The sequence below is a fragment of the Pteropus alecto genome, unplaced genomic scaffold (assembly GCF_000325575.1).
Source record: "Pteropus alecto unplaced genomic scaffold, ASM32557v1 scaffold75, whole genome shotgun sequence".
Classification (NCBI taxonomy): Eukaryota; Metazoa; Chordata; class Mammalia; order Chiroptera; family Pteropodidae; genus Pteropus; species Pteropus alecto.
Window position 1 is genome coordinate 15,174,908 of NW_006440638.1, and position 17,693 is coordinate 15,192,600.

The window sequence follows — 17,693 nt, forward strand, 5'->3', positions numbered from 1 at the left end:
AAGAAGGGCAAGAGGGAGGGGGGTGGGGGTAGTGGGGGGAGGGGTGGAGAGCACCATGCAGTTTGTATCCTGGGCCACACTGCTAACGCTCCTGGTGCGAGACCTGGCAGAGATGGGGAGCCCAGACGCCGCGGCGGCCGTGCGCAAGGACAGGCTGCACCCGAGGCAAGGTAACGAAGCTCCGGCCCCCGGGACCCCTCCGCCCCTATCGCCACCTCCCCAGCCTACGCGCTGAGGAGCGGGCACCCCGCAGAGGAGGCCTCTTTACTTTTCCTAGAAAGAATTATCTCCCGCTTTGCAGCCTCTCTCTTCTATAGGTCATTCCCAGCCAATATCTAGAGAGAGACACTGTGGAACGAATTTATCCCCACCCCCACTCTCTGTTTTTATCCTGATCTTTCCCCTTCCCAACCCTCATGCCCCAAACTACCGTAACTTAGTAACTGGGGGCATCGGCTAGCGGCATGTTTTTGTTTTATTCAGGGTTGTCAGAATCTGAAATTACCTTATGTATTTTGACTTGTTCGTTGCCTGGCTCCTAATACTGTATCCTCAGCGCCTAGCAGTTTAACTGTTCCTGGCATATAGTAGCCGCTCACCAGTATTTGTCCACTGACTGAGAGTGAAGGGGTTGATTCTAATGGGGAGGGGGAGGAAGAAAAAGAAAAAGAAAAAAACGCTGGAAAATAACTCAGGACAAAGCCCTCAGCATTATTTTAAATTAAAATTTGCGGAAAATTTGAATTCTTGGGTGTGTGCCTCTGCTTCTCTCCGCAGTGGAATTATTAGAGACCCTGAGCGAATACGAAATCGCGTCTCCCATCCGAGTGAACGCTCTTGGAGAACCCTTTCCCACGAACGTGCACTTCAAAAGAAGGCGACGGAGCATTAACTCTGCCTCTGACCCCTGGCCTGCCTTCGCCTCCTCCTCTTCCTCCTCTACCTCCTCCCAGGCGCATTACCGCCTCTCTGCCTTCGGCCAGCAGTTTCTATTTAATCTCACCGCCCATGCCGGATTTATCGCTCCACTGTTCACTGTCACCCTCCTCGGGGAGCCTGGGGAGAACCAGACTAAGTTTTATTCCGAGGAGGAAGCAGAACTCAAGCACTGTTTCTACAAAGGCCATGTCAATACCAAGTCCGAGCACACGGCGGTTATCAGCCTCTGTTCAGGAATGGTAAGTGGGCGTGCACCCCTCCCCTCCCGTCACCCGCTTCTGGAAGACTTAATTGCTCTCTAGCCTAAGACCTTCACTGCGGCGAGTCTTCGCTCTGGCGTTCTGTATCAGCTGGAAGTTTGTTTGCATCCTGTGGTTTGGGTGGCTAGCCCAGAGCGTGCGCTTACACTCGAGAAGAGCGCACGCGTCCGCCCCCAGGGGGTTCTGGATGTTTCAGAGCTTTCTAGGGTCCTAACTCGGCTCGCTGGGAAGCGGCTTGGAAGTCGGTTTCCAAACTCCAAGAGTTTGCGGCAAACTCGGCCTCCCAGGAGCCGAGCAGCTGAGTGCAGGGAGGACCCGACTCCTTATTGGTGCGTCTTGAGTCAGGGGTGTGGGCTGAGGATCCCCAGGCACGGGTACTGGGAGTTCCTTCTGTGTCGTGGAGGGCGGTGCGTAATCTAGAGTCTCCGAGTTCTCTCGGGGCCTTTTTTCACGCGCCAGGAACCCTGAGGCTGAACAGGATTGACAGGGAACAGGTCCCGTCCCAGGAACGGAAGGGTGGGCCGAGGGCTTGGGGGCGGGGATGAGGGCGGAGCCTGCCTCTGACGCTTTGAATTAGGGTGGAAACTTTGAGTGGGGGGTGCGGCGCAGTCCGACTCTGCACCCTGCTGGCAGGGTGGCACGGAGAAGCAGAAAGAGTGGGAGAGAGCCTGGAGAAGCTACTCCGATGAAATTTCGGTTCTTTTAGGTTTTCTACCACCCGTGGGGGTTGCAGAGAATCGGACGAGGGAGTCTGCGGTGCACGTTTACCTAGTGAGGGAGGGCGAGAGGGCGGGGCGGCCGCCTCCCTTGTGCTGCAAAATACGCACTTAGCAGGGAAACCAAGCTGGTACCCCGACTCCCGGTTTACCTCCCCACCACCACCACTTGCCCTCCAAGAAGCCCTACATAGCATCACCCCTCTCCCCTGTGACATTTGAGGACTCGCTGTAAAGTTCCGACCTGACTGATAATAGTTTTGACTTTCCCAAGCGACGTGCGTTTCTGCCACGCACCTATGACGCAGAAACTTTCCTGGGTCAGGGTCTCCCAGCGCACGGCGCTGTGAGCACCACGCCCGGGTATGCGTTACTCCTACCCTAAGCACCCACATTCCCCACTACACCTTTTCTAAGTGAGAGCGTGGATACTTACGGGGTGCTCGGCTGCCCCTTCTGCTCGCTGCTGTTCGTGGGTCCAGAGATCCCTGTATGGATGTCGCATCCATCTCCGGCGCTCAACGGAGGGGTTGAATGGGGAGCTAGGCAAGACGCGAGCGGCGAGGTTTAGCCTGCTGGGATGCAGGGATGGAGATGAACCTCTTAAGCCGCAGCAAGGCTCCAGGAACCGCGGCGCGTTGTCGAGATTGTTTGGGGGTGGGCGGAGACGGCAGTTTGGCGAAGGCGGAGGGGGTGCTGCGGTGAGTCATCGCTGCCCCAAGACCTAGGGCCAGAGCACAGGAATCCTTCTGTTCTTCGAAAGGTTACGGCCGAGGTGGGCATAAATCAGGCACCGGAGCCATGGGCATCAGAACGCCCCCAGATCTCAATACTGTAACCCCCAATCTCAGAACCTTTCGGATAGGGCTGCGTCTGTACGCCAAGTTTGTAAACAGCCTTTACTCCTCCTCCCTCCCCGCCTCCACACCCCGCTGAGTGGCCCCAGTGGTTGTATAAATATTTTGCTGCGAAGGACCTTACTTTCTATTGGCAATTTTAGGTAGTAACTTGCACGTGGAACTGCGAGTGGTAACTCTCTTAGGGAACTGAGGGCCAGGACTTCAGAAAGGACTGCTGAGACCATGATAACCCATTTATATTACGTTTAATTTTAATAGGCCCTACTCTGAGATTTTGATTCAGTAGGCCTCTTTGGGGGCTGAAAGGTCTGGCATACAACTTAAAGATATGCAATGATTAATCTAGCCCCCAAACCTAGCTCCTTTGTCTTCCTTCTAGAATTTATCTTTCTTCCTGAGACTTCCTCTTACCATTTATGTAGCAGTAGTATCATAAAGTTCCTAGTGGCCTACCCAGGAAATCTTTCACTCTTTAAAGTGGGCCATACCTATCCCACCCCTCCACCCCCAACACACCCCTCACTAGTAAGGTATCAGTTTCCCTGAATTCCATCTCAAATGTGTCTCTCACCTTTTCGGAGCATCCCTACCCTGTTGCTAGCCCTCTTTACTTCTCTCCGGCTCTCTCAAAACTGACATCTAACAAATATTTCCATCTGGCTTGTCCTCCAGTCTTTTCTCTCTAATCCCTGCCCCACACCGCTAACAGATCGATAACAGCTAGGCTCAAGGTCACATCACTACCCTGCTCATTATTCTACATAGCTCCCCACTGCCTAGTGAACAACTATAAACTATCTGGCACTTCAAACTATTTACAGTATACCTTCTCACCCATCTCACATCCACATGTCCAGCTTTCCTCCACAAATCCTATATTTCCGGCAATCTCTTTACCCTTTTTAAAATTTCCCTCCCATCCTAATCTTGCCTCATTGCTTTTGGGCCTTTGGATTCACTTGTTCATCTCACCCAGCTTCACATATTCAAATCATACTCTCTTTTTAAAGTGTAACTTACATGTCTTCTTTCCCAGGAAACCTTTTCATAGTCCTACAGGCTGCTGTCATCTCTCTTCACCTTCATAGATGTGTTTCTGTATCTCTTTTAGGATTCTTAGTATGCCCTCCTTTGTATTATAGTTCTTCATAAACGTGTTCTGTCCCCTTCTCCTTGGCAGTAGGGTCAATATAAACTCATTTCTCTCCCATACTGGAGCCTTGTATATTGTAGGTGCTTAGTACCTACTTATGTTTGAATAAATATTCACCTTGACCAAGAAAGGATTACTCTTTGAGCAAACAACTATTTCATTAACCAACACCAAAATTAATTTGGCATCGTATAAATACTATTTATTGAACTCTTATTATGTGCCTTGCCCTTTAATAAGTATATTATGTATGCATCATCTCATACAACATCCTCACAACAACCTAGCTTTCAAACAACCCATTTTACAGTTGGGGACACTGAGGCCTTGAGAGTTGGAGACTTGCTCAAATTCCCACAGCTAGTAAGTGCCAGAGTTGAGGTTCCATCCAGTCTTACTGACCCATGTTCTTAACCATTCACACACTGAATCTATGTTCCTAAAGAGAATTTCAAAGTTGTTTGTTTTGTTTTCTTTTCTTTTTAAGTCACTGGGCTAAAGTCAGGATACTTGAGTTCTAGATTCAGCACTGGCACTATTCAGCTGCTTCTGTACCTCTGAAGGGGGACCTTGAACAAGTCACTTTACCTTCCAGGCCTTGGTTTCCCTTTCTACCAGTCAGAGGTGCCAGATCTTCACCAGATGAACTCCCAGGTTCTCTCCCAGTATTTATGGCCAGTCTCTAATAGGTTTTACGTGCTGTAGTATGTATTCTGCTCTGTGCTCAGAGAACACCAGAGTTGTGTATTGAAAACAGAGAAAGCTGCTTGGGTAAGAATAAATTCGTTAAATCACTTCTCAGGAAAGCAGCCACTCTGTCATTTAGTCTGACCACACCAGAGCTGTCCCCTTTTTAAGCCAGTGGCTTGTGAACCATATGGAGAGCTTTTTAAAATATATAGAGTCTAGACCTCACCCTTGGAAATTTCAAATCTGTGGCTAAAGGGTAATGCCCCAGATCTAAATTTAAAAAAAATTTCCCAGGCTATTTTGATGCTTAGCTGGGTTTGGGAATCCCTTGTCTTAGCCTAATGCTTCACAAACTTTATCATGCATAAGAATATCCTGGAGTGCTCATTAAAATTCCAATTCCTAGGCCATACCCTGAGATTTTGATTCAGTAGGTCAGATTTGAGGTGGAGCATGATTATTTGAATTTCTAACATATTCCTAGGTGATGCTAATGCCACCTCTGACCTTTAAGGACAGTCATTCCCCCACGTCCACAGGAGGTAAAACCCCTCTACTTTTCTTTTTCTTTCTTTCCATTCTCTCTCTCCCTCCCTCCCTCCTTCCTCTCCCTCCTCCTCCTCTTCCTCTGCTACTTCCTCCTCCTCCTCCTTTTTTCCCAGTGCAAAAAAAAAAAAGGAACAATGGAGTAAGAGAGAACTTGATTTCTCCCTTTAAATACCGTTCACTGGCATGGCATGGGGAACTTTTTAGTGCTCTCGTAATATTTAGTTTGGGTGCTTTACCCTTGAGGCATCATCTATCATTTGTAAAACTTGTGGGTATGTAGGAAGGAGAGGAGAAAGAGTTACCTCTTTCAAAGTGCTTAGAGTGATTGGCAAATACAAATTGTATACTGGTGGTTAGAGCTAACACCACAACACCAAATGCCGTTAATGTGTTCTAAGCTCTTACAAGGTGTCACTTTGCTAAGCACTTTAAATGCATTATCTCATTTAATCTGCAGGATAACTCTTCAGAGTAAGTATTTTTATCCCAAATTGACAAACAAAGAAACTGAAGTGAGAGCAGTTAAACTTGCCCAGGGTGGATGGGTGAGTGATGGTGCTGGGACTGGAACCTAGATCAGCCTGACTCCAAAGCTTGTATCATATCACTCCCTATTACAAAGGGAAGAAGTGGTGAGAGACTCATGTGCTAGTGTTGCAGGTGGCACCCCTTGAGCGTTTTGTGGTCAACAGATGCTTCCTGAATTTGAATTAATGATAAGGCTTCCATGGGTCATCTTTTCCCTTGGATGTCACACTTGTCCCTAAGTTTCCTTGCTGTCTTAACACAGAGAAACACTCTCTTTCAACAGCCTGTAGGAAGGAATATGTGATTAGAACCTGAGCACCAAGAAAGTATTTCTTAGAGACAGATTTGGATAGCGGGTGCAAAATAGTGGAGTTAAATAAAAAATAAGGTACTGATATGGCAGAGAGTGAAAATAAACTGCTTCCCCAAATGTGTCAGCAGTATTTTCAGTTTAAGTAACCCTCAGGAGAAAGGGACTGGGTAAAATGTCACCATTTCTACTTTGAAGTGTTTCATTGTTTTTTTTTTTTTTTTCTTTTCCATTCCGATGGTTGAGCTATATTAAATCGACCTCTCGTTTCTTCATTTGCAGCTGGGCACATTCCGGTCCCATGATGGAGATTATTTTATTGAACCACTATTGTCCATTGATGAACAAGAAGAAGAGGAACAAAACAAACCCCACATTATCTATAGGCGCAGTACCCCCCACCGAGAGCCCTCAACAGGAAGGCATGCATGTGACACCTCAGGTATTTGCTTCTTGCTTAAGCAGAGATCCCACCTCTGTGAGATGGGTTAATTGCCATGTTACAAAGATGCAGCTCTTCTACAGGCTACAAAGCACTACCATTTCCGTTGTCTTTTATTTAGTCTTCAAGTAAGGTAGGTATATCCCCGTGGTACAGATGTGAAAGCTAAAGAGAGGCTTAGTAACTTGTCCAAGGTTGCACAGCTAATCAGTGACAAAGCCAGAATTCAAACTCGAATAGCAGTGACTCCAAGCCCACTATGAGCAGAGTTGCCTCTTTTGTCGAAGTTGCTAATTTTTATGATTAAGCTTTAGGAATATCTTGAGGTAATTATAGCTGTACCCTCAATGAGCAATTGCTTGTGTTCTCTTGGTGTTTTCTGTTAATTTATTTTATTAATTATGTAAGATTACAAAAAACGTCTTACAAATAGAACTCATAAAAACTTCCATGTTTCCCTATGGCCATGCCACCCTGAACGTGCCCGATCTCGTCTGACCTCGGAAGCCAAGCAGGGTCAGGCCTGGTTAGTACTTGGATGGGAGACCACCTAGGAATACCAGGCACTGTAGGCGTTTAAAAATAAAAAAAAAAAAAACTTCCATGTTTCTTGGAATTTTTCCTATTAACTTCAGTTTAGCTAATGCTCTATGGCTTCAGGAAATATAGCACTAGAACTGTAAGTTGCACTGTCAAGTTTCTATCAAAGCGTATATGCCCACAACTAGTTTTCCCTCTATCTTGGCCAGATTCTTTGAGGCTTTATGCTGAAATATTTGGCCATTGTCAGGAATATTGTCATTCTGGGCACCCTAAAAAGCTTATGCTTATCTGCATTTCTCAGTCTGAAGCAACTCTTCACTGTCTCTGAAGCCTAGTTACTTTCTCTCTGATGATAGCTTATTATTAGAAATCATCTCTTAATTTGGTCCTCTATTTTAGAGGACCAAATTTGTTAATATACTTTTTTTTTAATTGTTGGACTTACTGTTTCTAAACTTTATTCTTCTCCCTGTTTTTTATTTTTAAAAGTTGCTTCTGCAAATTAAATAACCTCATAGAGTCTTTCTGGCATCTCCAAATAAGACCAAAGTTCAAGAGCAAAATTCAAGGAGTTTCCTAAAATGCTTCCCAAATGATCATTGTTTCATCTCATATCTGTATCAGGTGCTTACACTAAGAGAGAGTATAGAGTCCTATTCATTCCTGGAATTATTATTTCTAAAGTTCATTTATTATTCTTTTCATAAAAGAGCATTAGCTACCTGTAACCTAGAGTAGCCAAGTCATAGGGTACAGCATCGTAAGACTTTTGGCTTTCTCTCAGCCAGTGCTGTGTTCTTACTGCCAGAAATAGATAGACTACAATGAAATCTTCTATTAAACTTTCTAAAGAGCCAAGGGGTGAGGATGAGAGGCTGAGAGAGGAATGTACTTAGAAAGAATAGTCCCAGCAGCTTGCATGGTGCCGAGACTGCCACCTGCTAGCAAGTTCAATGGCGAGACATTTATCACATTTTTTTTTACCATGCTAGTAAGACTTTATTTCTTGACTTCTTCTTGACTTCCCAAATCTGAATTAGCAAGAGCATATTTTATCCATGTGTATAAACATGTATATAGCATGTGATAGAAAGTAAATATGTGATTCTTCCCCTTCTGTCTTACTAATATATGTTCAAAAGATACTCAAATAATATTTTTATTGATCAATTTATTGGACAGTGGCATTTTGTGACATTCTTCTGCCCTAAGTGGTAGCAAACCAACATTTTTTAAAATTACCGTTTATGACGGTCTTATTATTCTCTACTGGCATTGTGTAAAGTAATTTACCTATACTACTCACTTAATCCTTACCACAACCCTGTGAGATGGGTACCCTTCTTAATTTCATTGTATTTGGTAAATGAGCTAAGGTTTGCAGAGACAAATCAACTTACCCAAGATCTCACAGCTAGACACAACACATGTTTGCCTGTCTTATTCCATGACCCGTTTTCTCTGTGCAGGTGTGATGTATGTGTGTGTGCATCTGTGTGTGTGTGTGTGTATGTGTGTGTGTGAGAGAGAGAGACAGAGAGAGAGAGAGAGGGAGAGAGAGAGGGAGAGGGAGAAAGACTTAATACCGTAACTCAAAAAGTCCTCAAGATTTATTTTTTTAATTAATTACCCAAGTCAGTGGACATTTGATTTGATTTTCTGGGCTAGAGGACAAGTCATTGTCAAAAATCTTGTTTAAAACACATAGAGGGGAAAATTTGAAAAGGTGAAGATTGAGGACAATGTAAGATGCCTTACTTTTTCAGAAAAGCTTATTTAGATTCTAGTCATTATTGGTATTGGGGCCTTTAAGTGCTACATTTCAAATCACCACAGCCAACATTTATTTTTCCTTCTGTTTTTTGCTTGCCAGTGACCAATATGGCAGGCCCTTCTTTCATCCCGTGTGATGTATCAGGAGCCCAGCAGTTTTGATTGGCTCTTCCAAAGGTTGCTGCTGGACTATGCCACTCTGGTTTCTCTCTTCCAGCCTCTTCTGCACCCCTTCTTTGAATTCAGATGTAGGAGGCTCAGAACATTTGGAGAGAACTTGGGAATATGGCACAATTCACCAGCAACCATTAGAATGATGGACCAGAAGGTCATGGAAACCTCTGAGATCAGGTAGCCTTTGCACAGAGAGTAAAAATAAGTGGGGAGTGGAAGTTCCTCTGGCTAGAGAGGAAAATATCCTCTTTGTAAATATCAATACAGTCAGCTTCAGAGATTTCCCCCCAAGTATAGTGGTTGGTAACCAAGAGTAAATTTTAGAAGTACCCTGGGAGCCTCATACAAGCTCAGATTCTTTAAAAACAAACAAACAAACTTCTCTACCAGCCAAGTGAGATGGTGCAAGAATTAGTGGGTTTACTAAGTGCTCCAGGCGATTTAGAAATTCAGCTAAATGGGAGAGTCCCTGCTAAAGTTGGATTTGAGGCAGTCACCATTGTCTATAGCTTGCTGCTTGCTTCGCCCTGGACTTGGCTTTCTCCATTATTGTTTTCTATGTCTTCTATTCTCATAGAATGATGGACTATTTAATCTGGAGGAAACCTTAGCAGTCCTCTGTAGGCCACTATGCTAATTCAGTAGAGGTAAGCAAACCCAGTAGTCCTGGGATGTTAAGTTATTTATTTACAGAGTGATACGCTATTATTCAATACCAACGCATAAGAATTTAAGATAGCCCAAGCCTTGGAACAGGCCCCTGGAAGCCCCCTTCTGACATGTTTAGGTGTAACCTTTAGCTGCTGAATCATGGGAGTCTGCCAAGGCAGGGCACGGTGGCTATTATACTACTTCCTGCAGATGGAATATAAGTCTTGCTCATTTCTGATTCTTCATGTATGTCTAATTTCAAAAAAAACAATTCTGAGATAGCATATTAAAAAGACATGCATAGAGCAGTTTACAGAGTGAAAGCTTCATAGGTTTAGAAAGGTGTCTATAACTTAATTTATCCATTCACGTAGGTATTTATTTATGCAGCCTTAAAGTACTTATTGAGTAACTCCTCTGTGCCATCAGGATAAAATCAGGAATCCTTTTTACTCCAGTTATTTATGTGACCTCAAGCACATTTAGAGCATGAAGTAAGAATAACATGTACCTTCCAAGGGTGTAGTCAGGACTGAGTATCAAATAATGACAGCTCCCACAACAGTGTTCAGCAGATGGTAGACAATTACTGAATGGAAGAGTCTTTAAAAAAGATGGTGAAAGTAAATATTAAAACACCCTAGCAAAGGAAGGAAAACTCAGAATACCAAGCCCAAAGCTAATCGGGTTCTTGTGATTAAGCTTAGAGCTTCTTGATAAACTGGTCATAAAGGCCTTATGGGACTTGACGAAGGTCACCCTGCTAGTCAGCGGCAGGGCTGAGAGCCCTTTCTGTCTGCTTGTTTCCTCTGTACCTAGTGCAGCATTTTAAGATTTTGTTTTTTGCACGTTCCTCTTGGCCCAGTGGCAGCCCTTCTTGGAGTGTCTCTGTTTCGCCGTCATTGGTTATGTCTGTGTATATATTTGGGACACCTGAGTATATCTACACTTATTTGTGATTTTCATCCTGTTTGTAAGTTCCTCAGGATTCAGGATGGGGTGTGGAGAGTATCCTCTTTCCTATGATGTGCCCTTGTGACTACAGTGTCCCCTACACAATGGGTCCTCAGTAGAGTTCACTGAGCTGACTGCCTGCCCACATACCAGGGGGGCCGAGTGGCAGGCCCATGGGAGACATTCAGGAGAGTGTGTTGCTTTTGTAAGCCACTGTCTGCCAATCCTTCACATTGCATTTCCAGATGAAACCCCAAGTTCTGTCACGTAGACACTCTCTATTTGACACTGAATTTTGCACAGGAGAATTTAGTTGTTCTTATCAGTGTGATAGACATGCTTTTTGGTAGATGAGTGAGAAAAAGGCAGGGGAGAAGGGCAACAGAAGACTTTTGTTTGCCTGAGCCTGAAAGACAGTGTTTTTCTGTTACTAAAATACCTCTCTCATCCTCCCATCTCAGCAAGGCCAGCTGCGTTTTGTTTCTTAAGGCATTTAGGAATTATATGTTCGTTGACCCATCAATGCAACTTCTCTGGAAAGAATTGGACAATTTTGTAAAGGCTTTTATGAGAGAATACTTAGTACAGTGTTGTTTATTATAACGAAAGGCTAGAAACAACCTAAGTGCCCATCAGTAAAAGACAGATAAATAACTTACAAGGTACGCATTCGATGGATTCCTATGCAGCCATTAAAAATGATGGCATAGAAATATATATAAACACAGAAATATATATATATTAAGTGATTGGGCAGTGATAATTTAGTATATATGATATGATCTCATTTTTTAAAAAATAATAAAGTGCATGTGGGTGCACATGTGTGTAAAGAAAAAGTCTGAAGCAATATGCAGAAAAATATCAACAGATTATTTCTGATTGGCAGGAACGTAGGCCATCTTCACCTTTGAATTTTATATTCTTATATTTTTGCCATGATTCTATAATAGTTTCATAATAAGAAAATGTATTTTAAAAAGAAATGAGGGTGGTGGATTGTAGTTATTTTGTAGCCTCATGTCACCAGAGACCAACAGCCAAACCAAGATCCCATTCTCTTCTCTGCTCTGCTCTGCTCTTCTCTTCTCTTCTCTTCTCTTCTCTTCTCTTCTCTTCTCTTCTCTTCTCTTCTCTTCTCTTCTCTTCTCTTCTTCTCTTCTCTTCTCTTTTCTCTTTTCTCTTTCTGGAATGAGACAGTCTCAATAACCAGACAGATAAAAATCCTGCCTTGCAGCTACTTCTTTGGGACACCGGGACTAGTCAAAGCTGAGAGTTCTTCTCCACCCAGCTAAAGTGCCTTATACCTATTGGAATGACTTTGGAATTACCATGGCTTAGTCTCCATTAGGCACTGGGGACTCTGTCCATCGCTCCCATTAGAATGTACTGTACTTCTTGGTAGGGCTCCCAAGGATACAATCATAAAGGCTGGAAAATATAAGATGATAATTAAAGCCATCATTTGGTGGACTCCTATTATAAGTATATGGGGTCTCTGGCAGGATTTTTTAAATGCATTCCTAGAATTTGATAATATTCCATACATTATCATATGTAAGTCATTCATCAACACTAAAGGTATTATCTTCATTTTACAGTTGAGAAAATTACATCTCAGAGAAGCTGAGCAACTTGTCCAAAGTCACACAGCTAGTAGAAAGTAGGGCCAGCATGAACCCAGATCTGATTCCAGGGTGCTACACTGTGGGCCAAATTACACTGAAAACACAGCAGAAGAAGCTGCCATCTCCAAAATCTTTTTTAACTTAAGTTTTCAAAGCATCTTTTTTGACTTCCATCTAATCTAACTTCTAAATGATACTAATAATGGCTAACATTTGTTGAGCATGCATTGTGTGACAGGCACTGTCCCACATGTTTTACCTAGATTATATATTTTAATGCTTACCTCAACCTCCATTTTGCAGATGGGAAGTCAGAGACACAGCGAAGTCCGTGAAGTTGATTTACCTAAGGTCACAAAGTTCATAAACATACCCTTTGTCCCGGTCTAGTTAGAGGATTTTTTTGGCCTGCCCGTTTGTTGATTGGATAGTATTCACATATGAATTACTTTTGATGGCAGGATTTTTAAAATGCCTTCCTAGAATTTGATTTGATTTGAGGAGGGCTGCCTGGTGCCCAGAATTCCCACCCAGACTCTAATGACTCACTGAGGCCTTGTGTCTCCAGCATACCTCTGTTGGAGTATATACTTGTTACACATTAACCTCTTAGATCCTATTAATAATTTAGCATAGATTAGCTGATTAGATTAGTTGTCCTGCGAGTCAGGCCCAAATGGAGTGAGAGACAGAGCTAGGGAGTATACCTCTAAGGGGGAATTAAGTAAACAATTCTGGGACAGCTCCAGAGTTCCAGGCAGTAACAGAAGCTTTGGCTGACCTCAGTCCTGTCTGAGCCCAAGCGGGTCGTTGATTGCTGGCTAATTAGTGATTGCTGCGAAAAGCTAGACTGCCTCCATTTTCCCACACACTTTCATATCTTCAGATCCTTTCCCCTCAGCATTTCAGGCTGTGAACATAAGAACAGGCAACATTCGTGTGCTGGGCAACATGAAAGCACGTTGTGGGTAATTTTATTTATTCCTGGAACAGCCCACTGGGAGCAAGATGCTCCAGTTATTCTCATTTTACCAATGAGAAAACCAAACTCAGAGAGGTCAATGAACTTGTCCACAGTGTGTAAAGGAAACAGCTGGCACTCCAGCCCAGGACTGATTTGATCTTTAAAGATAGTTTCTGCCATCTGGTTTATTGTTTTGGCTTAATTTCTTCTCCCTTACCCCTTTTGGTTCCTCATCAATCTATACCTTTTTCTCTTTTTTATATTCCTCAGTAAATTTGTGATTAATAAACAGTCAATATAAACAATGACCACTAAAATCCTTTGTAAGTTATTAGAAAATTGTTGTTTTAAATAACTGAATTCTTGAGCTTATTTCTTCAGCTTTATATTCTTTGTGCTATTTATATAAAATTATTACTCTTTAAACATTGGAGTTAATAGTGCAATACTCCAATAAAGTCATTAAAGGATAGTAAAAAAAAAAGCTTCTAATACAGGTACAGTTTCTTCTTTCATTTGTTCTCATTTATTCACTGCTTTCTTTTTTAACTTTTCATTTTGTTTTTTTAAAAAGTAGAAGCAATGGTAAAACGAACCATCTACATTTAACAATGACAAAGAATTTTCTGCATTTGCATCTTAATTTTCCTTTTTGCTAGAATATTTTAAACTAAACCCAGGTATCATGACATTCCCTCTCTAAGTAGTCCAATATACATGTCTGAAAAATGAAAATAGTTTCTTACATAACTAACATTATCATGATGAGCAAAGTCACTAATTTCTTCATATCGCCTAAACAAGTACCTATATTAAAATGTTTCCAGTTGTCCCCCAAATGCCTTTGTGTGGTCCATTTGTTTAGATGTGGTTCTAAACAATGTCCACACATTGCAATTGGTTGTTATGTCTCTTAAGTAACTTTTCACTTTGTTGTCATTGTCGTTAAAACTGTTGTTTTCATTCTAGTTTTAGTTTTGCTCCCTATGGCCCTTTTTTTCCTTTCTACTTCTTTTACTCTTTGATTTGCCTTTATCATCATAAGGTTAGGCTTCATTTGCAACAATTTGAAAGAGTATCGAGTCAGCCCTCAAATCCAGAGCAGGTACCAAGAACAAAGCCACTAGAACAAGCCACTTATCAAAGTAATTTTATTGAGCACAAAAAGCAGTGTGATTAGGTGATTTTTTGACCCTTTGTCTGGAGTATCTTGATAGCCCTCTTTTTTTTTTTTTTAATCTGCTAGTAGAAAGATCTTCATTTTGCAGGATTTACTAAGAGGACCTTATCTACCTACTATTCAAGGATTTTACTCATCTATGTTTTTAAACCCAGAAGAGACAGTTTGCTGTTGGGAATGTAAAATGTTCTTACATTTGGACCTGAAAAGAGGGCTTCTTGATGTATGACATGCTTTCCTGTCCCTCCCACCAGCGCTTTTGGTAACTTTTGGATCCAGAGACAGCCTGAGGGCTGTCTGCTTCACCTTCCATCCCCAAATCAGGGTTTTCTCTGTTGTCACTGCTTCAGAAACCCATTCTCTGCTGAGGAAAAAGGATCATACAGATATTTTCTCATTTGTTCGTCTTCCTAGTAACCCCCTGAAACAGATTAAGATGTATGTCCCCTCTAAAGAAGGGTTGTAAGACATGGCAGAAGCCTAGGGCAGAGGGTTGGTTGGGGTCAGGTGGGCAGGCTGACAGAGGCAGGGTGTGTCTGGGGTTAATGTGAGGGCTTTCAGACTCTTCACCTAAGTGAACTGTCTTTTTGAACTAAGATATTGTGGGATCTTTTGGTGAACTGCATCTGAGGGAGATAAACCCACTCATTTAAAAAAAAAAAAAAGCACTATTTTGTCATTTGAGTTTTAAATTTTTAAACTTTGAATCTGCTAAAATTAGGTTCTTTATGATCATCAGACTATAATACAATCATTTTGTAGCCATTTATGGGTGACCAAAGTCTGTTTATATCTGTCCAGACTTCTGCATAGATGTTCTGTACAATTGAAAATCATTAATAAATAGGAAGCATTCTGAATATCACAAAAAGGAACATGAGGAAATGCAAGATATGATGGTTTGATGAGTTTTGAGATGGAACAAAATCAAATGAACGGCAAATGTTGACAAATGTTTTCTTTTTTATTGATCCTCATCTCTCATGTGACATTAGAATTAGAGTAGGGTGTTGAAATGCAGTTGGCCTGTGGTGTGTGGAAAAACTTCAAGTTGATGTGATCAGCCTCAGCATTTTCTGTTAAGTTTATTTTTTTACAATTTTTTTTCTAGTTTTATCTTTCCATTTTTCTATTACAGTATAATTTACATGCAGTAACTGTCATTCTTTATATTCTGCAAGTTTCAGCAAATGCATACAGTCGTGTAACCATCATCACAGTCAAGATAGAGAATAATTCCTAGTGCCCTTTGCAGTCAGTGCCCTGTTTTCTGTCTCTAAAGTTTAGCATGTCATATAAATAGAATAACTAAGCATAGTGCTTTTGAGGTTCATCTGGGTGTTTCCTTTATCAATGATTCATCTTTTTTTTTAATTGTGAGTAGTGTTCCATTGTATGGATATACTATAGTTTGTTTAGCTAATACCGGTTGAGGGACAACGTTTTGACAATTACAGATGAAGCCATTACCAATATTTGCATACAGGTTTTTGGGTCAACATAAATTTTCATTTCATTTAGGTAAATACTTAGGAGTGAGATCACTGGGTTATATGGTAAGAATATGTTTAACTTTGTAAGAAACTGCCCATCTATTTTTCAAAGTGAGAGTACCATTTTAAAGTCCCACCAGCAGGAAATAAAACTTCTATTTCCACCATACTCTCGCTAGCACTTGGTATTACTGATACTTTTTGTTTGTTTGTTTAATTTTAGCCATTCTAATAGATTTGTAGTGGTATTTCATCATAGTTTTAATTTGCTTTTCTCTAATGGCTAAGCATCTATTTTATGTCTTTATGTGCTTATTTGCCATCCATGTATCTTCTTTGGTAAAGTCTCTATTCAAATCTTTTGCCCATTAAAAAAAAATTGGAATGTTTTCTTATTGAAATTTGAGTGTTTTCCATGTATTCTGGATATAAGCTCTTTATCAGATAAGTAGTTTGCAAATATTTTCCCCGAGACTATGGCTTGTTCTTTTCATTGTCTTCATTTACAGACACTTATTTCATACACGGCTTCCTTATTTTATTGCAAGCATTTCATGCACCATAGATTTCATGCCGTCACAGGACCACACTGCAGGAAAGAGTAATGGAGAACGCCGTATAGAGTTTGTCCAAGATATAGCAGAAGAGCAATGGAGTAGGAAAGACTTATTTAGGACTTGTTATTTAAAATCATTGCATATGCCAACAGAAAAGGCATGGTATTGTTTTTTATTTCTAATTTGCATCTACAAGCACGACTTTCAATTTTAAGTCAGTCTACTTTATGATGGGAACGTGTTCTCTTGGCTAGTAGGTTAAAGGATTACAAAGGAAGCTTTGGATACCTAAGAATGCAACTGTGTTCTTTTGCTCATAATGCACACAGGAGAGAAAGAGAAAGGCAGAGGACAGTGAGACAGAGTAGACATAGAAGAGTCAGTGGTGTGAGATTAATCCCTGTATGACCACAAGCTTTTAGAGAAAGAGAAATGGGAGATATGACTCCATTATCTCCCAAAGTTCTTATCCTGTGCTTTGTGGACAATATGAGTTTGTCCAAAGGTAACTTTGATAATGCACTGTTTTTTGTTTTTTAAGAGAGTTTCCTAATCCTCACATTAGGTGCTATTCTAGTGTAAATCAGATTAGAGAGAATGAAAGTGGTTTTCAGAAACTATTATCTGTTTTAGCATGTCCAAAATAAAAACTTTACAGTAAGTATTGGAGATAGTGTACACCGTACCATCCTTGACATTATTTAACACCAGCTACAGCCCACCTGTTTTGTGCTGGTCTGTCTCTGTTGGTGTTATTCTGTCTCCTCTTACCTGCTCACTCTGCCTACTGTTTAGTCATTTCTTCTATACCCTCTCTAAGAATGACAGAAGAGGCCAAGAGACTCTGTTGGGTTTTGTCCCCTTTGAACCTTAGGACTTCATTTTTCGGCATTATTCACTTTTTTTTTTTTTTTTTAAATGCCTACAGCACCTGGTATTCCTAGGTAGTCTCCCATCTAAGTACTAACCAGGCCCAACCCTGCTAAGCTTCCGAGATCAGACATTGGGCTCGTTCAGGGTGGTATGGCCATAGACCATGGATCATGGCTCCACTGGGGCATAAACCCAGGACCTTCTGCATGTAAAGCAGACATGCTAATCGCTACACTATGGAATCACATCCTAGACCATTTTCTTACACAAGAATAAACTCAAGATGGATTAAAGACTTAAATATAAGACCCCAAACCATAAAACTCCTAGAAGGAAACATAGGCGATAAACTCTCTGATATTATTCCTAATATTTTTTCTGATATATCTTCAGGCATGGGAAACAAACAAACAAACAAACAAACAAACAAACAAAAACCAACGGGACTACATCAAC

General features: G+C 41.6%; 1 protein-coding gene, 2 long non-coding RNA genes and 2 pseudogenes across 8 annotated transcripts in view; 2 read left to right on the forward strand and 3 right to left on the reverse strand.

Annotated features, from left to right (window-relative positions):
* The window catches only part of LOC112484324, a 30,569-nt gene extending 27,591 nt beyond the window's left edge, over positions 1–2,978 (reverse strand). For both annotated transcript variants that reach the window (XR_003048000.1, XR_003047999.1), the window contains exon 1: positions 2,352–2,978. This is a non-coding gene — a long non-coding RNA (uncharacterized LOC112484324). The remainder of the gene's footprint in view (positions 1–2,351) is intronic.
* The window catches only part of ADAMTS9 (ADAM metallopeptidase with thrombospondin type 1 motif 9), a 155,127-nt gene continuing 137,440 nt past the window's right edge, over positions 7–17,693 (forward strand). For 3 of the 4 annotated variants that reach the window (XM_006917490.3, XM_025050793.1, XM_015593743.2), the window contains exons 1-3: positions 7–170; positions 778–1,178; positions 6,288–6,447. In XM_006917490.3, coding sequence (XP_006917552.1) covers positions 56–170; positions 778–1,178; positions 6,288–6,447 — 676 coding nt within the window. In that variant the 5' untranslated portion in view covers positions 7–55. The remainder of the gene's footprint in view (positions 171–777; positions 1,179–6,287; positions 6,448–17,693) is intronic. The other variant, XM_015593742.2, reaches the window with a different exon arrangement.
* Positions 6,904–7,022, forward strand: LOC112484522 (annotated as a pseudogene).
* Positions 11,111–13,438, reverse strand: LOC112484323. Of its 2 annotated transcripts, XR_003047998.1 has the most exons (3): positions 12,455–13,438; positions 11,874–11,973; positions 11,111–11,728 (listed from the first exon to the last, which is right to left on the reverse strand). It is a non-coding gene; the product is annotated as an uncharacterized LOC112484323 (long non-coding RNA). The 2 variants fall into 2 exon arrangements; XR_003047997.1 differs by having other exon boundaries at positions 11,111–11,973.
* Positions 17,284–17,399, reverse strand: LOC112484426 (annotated as a pseudogene).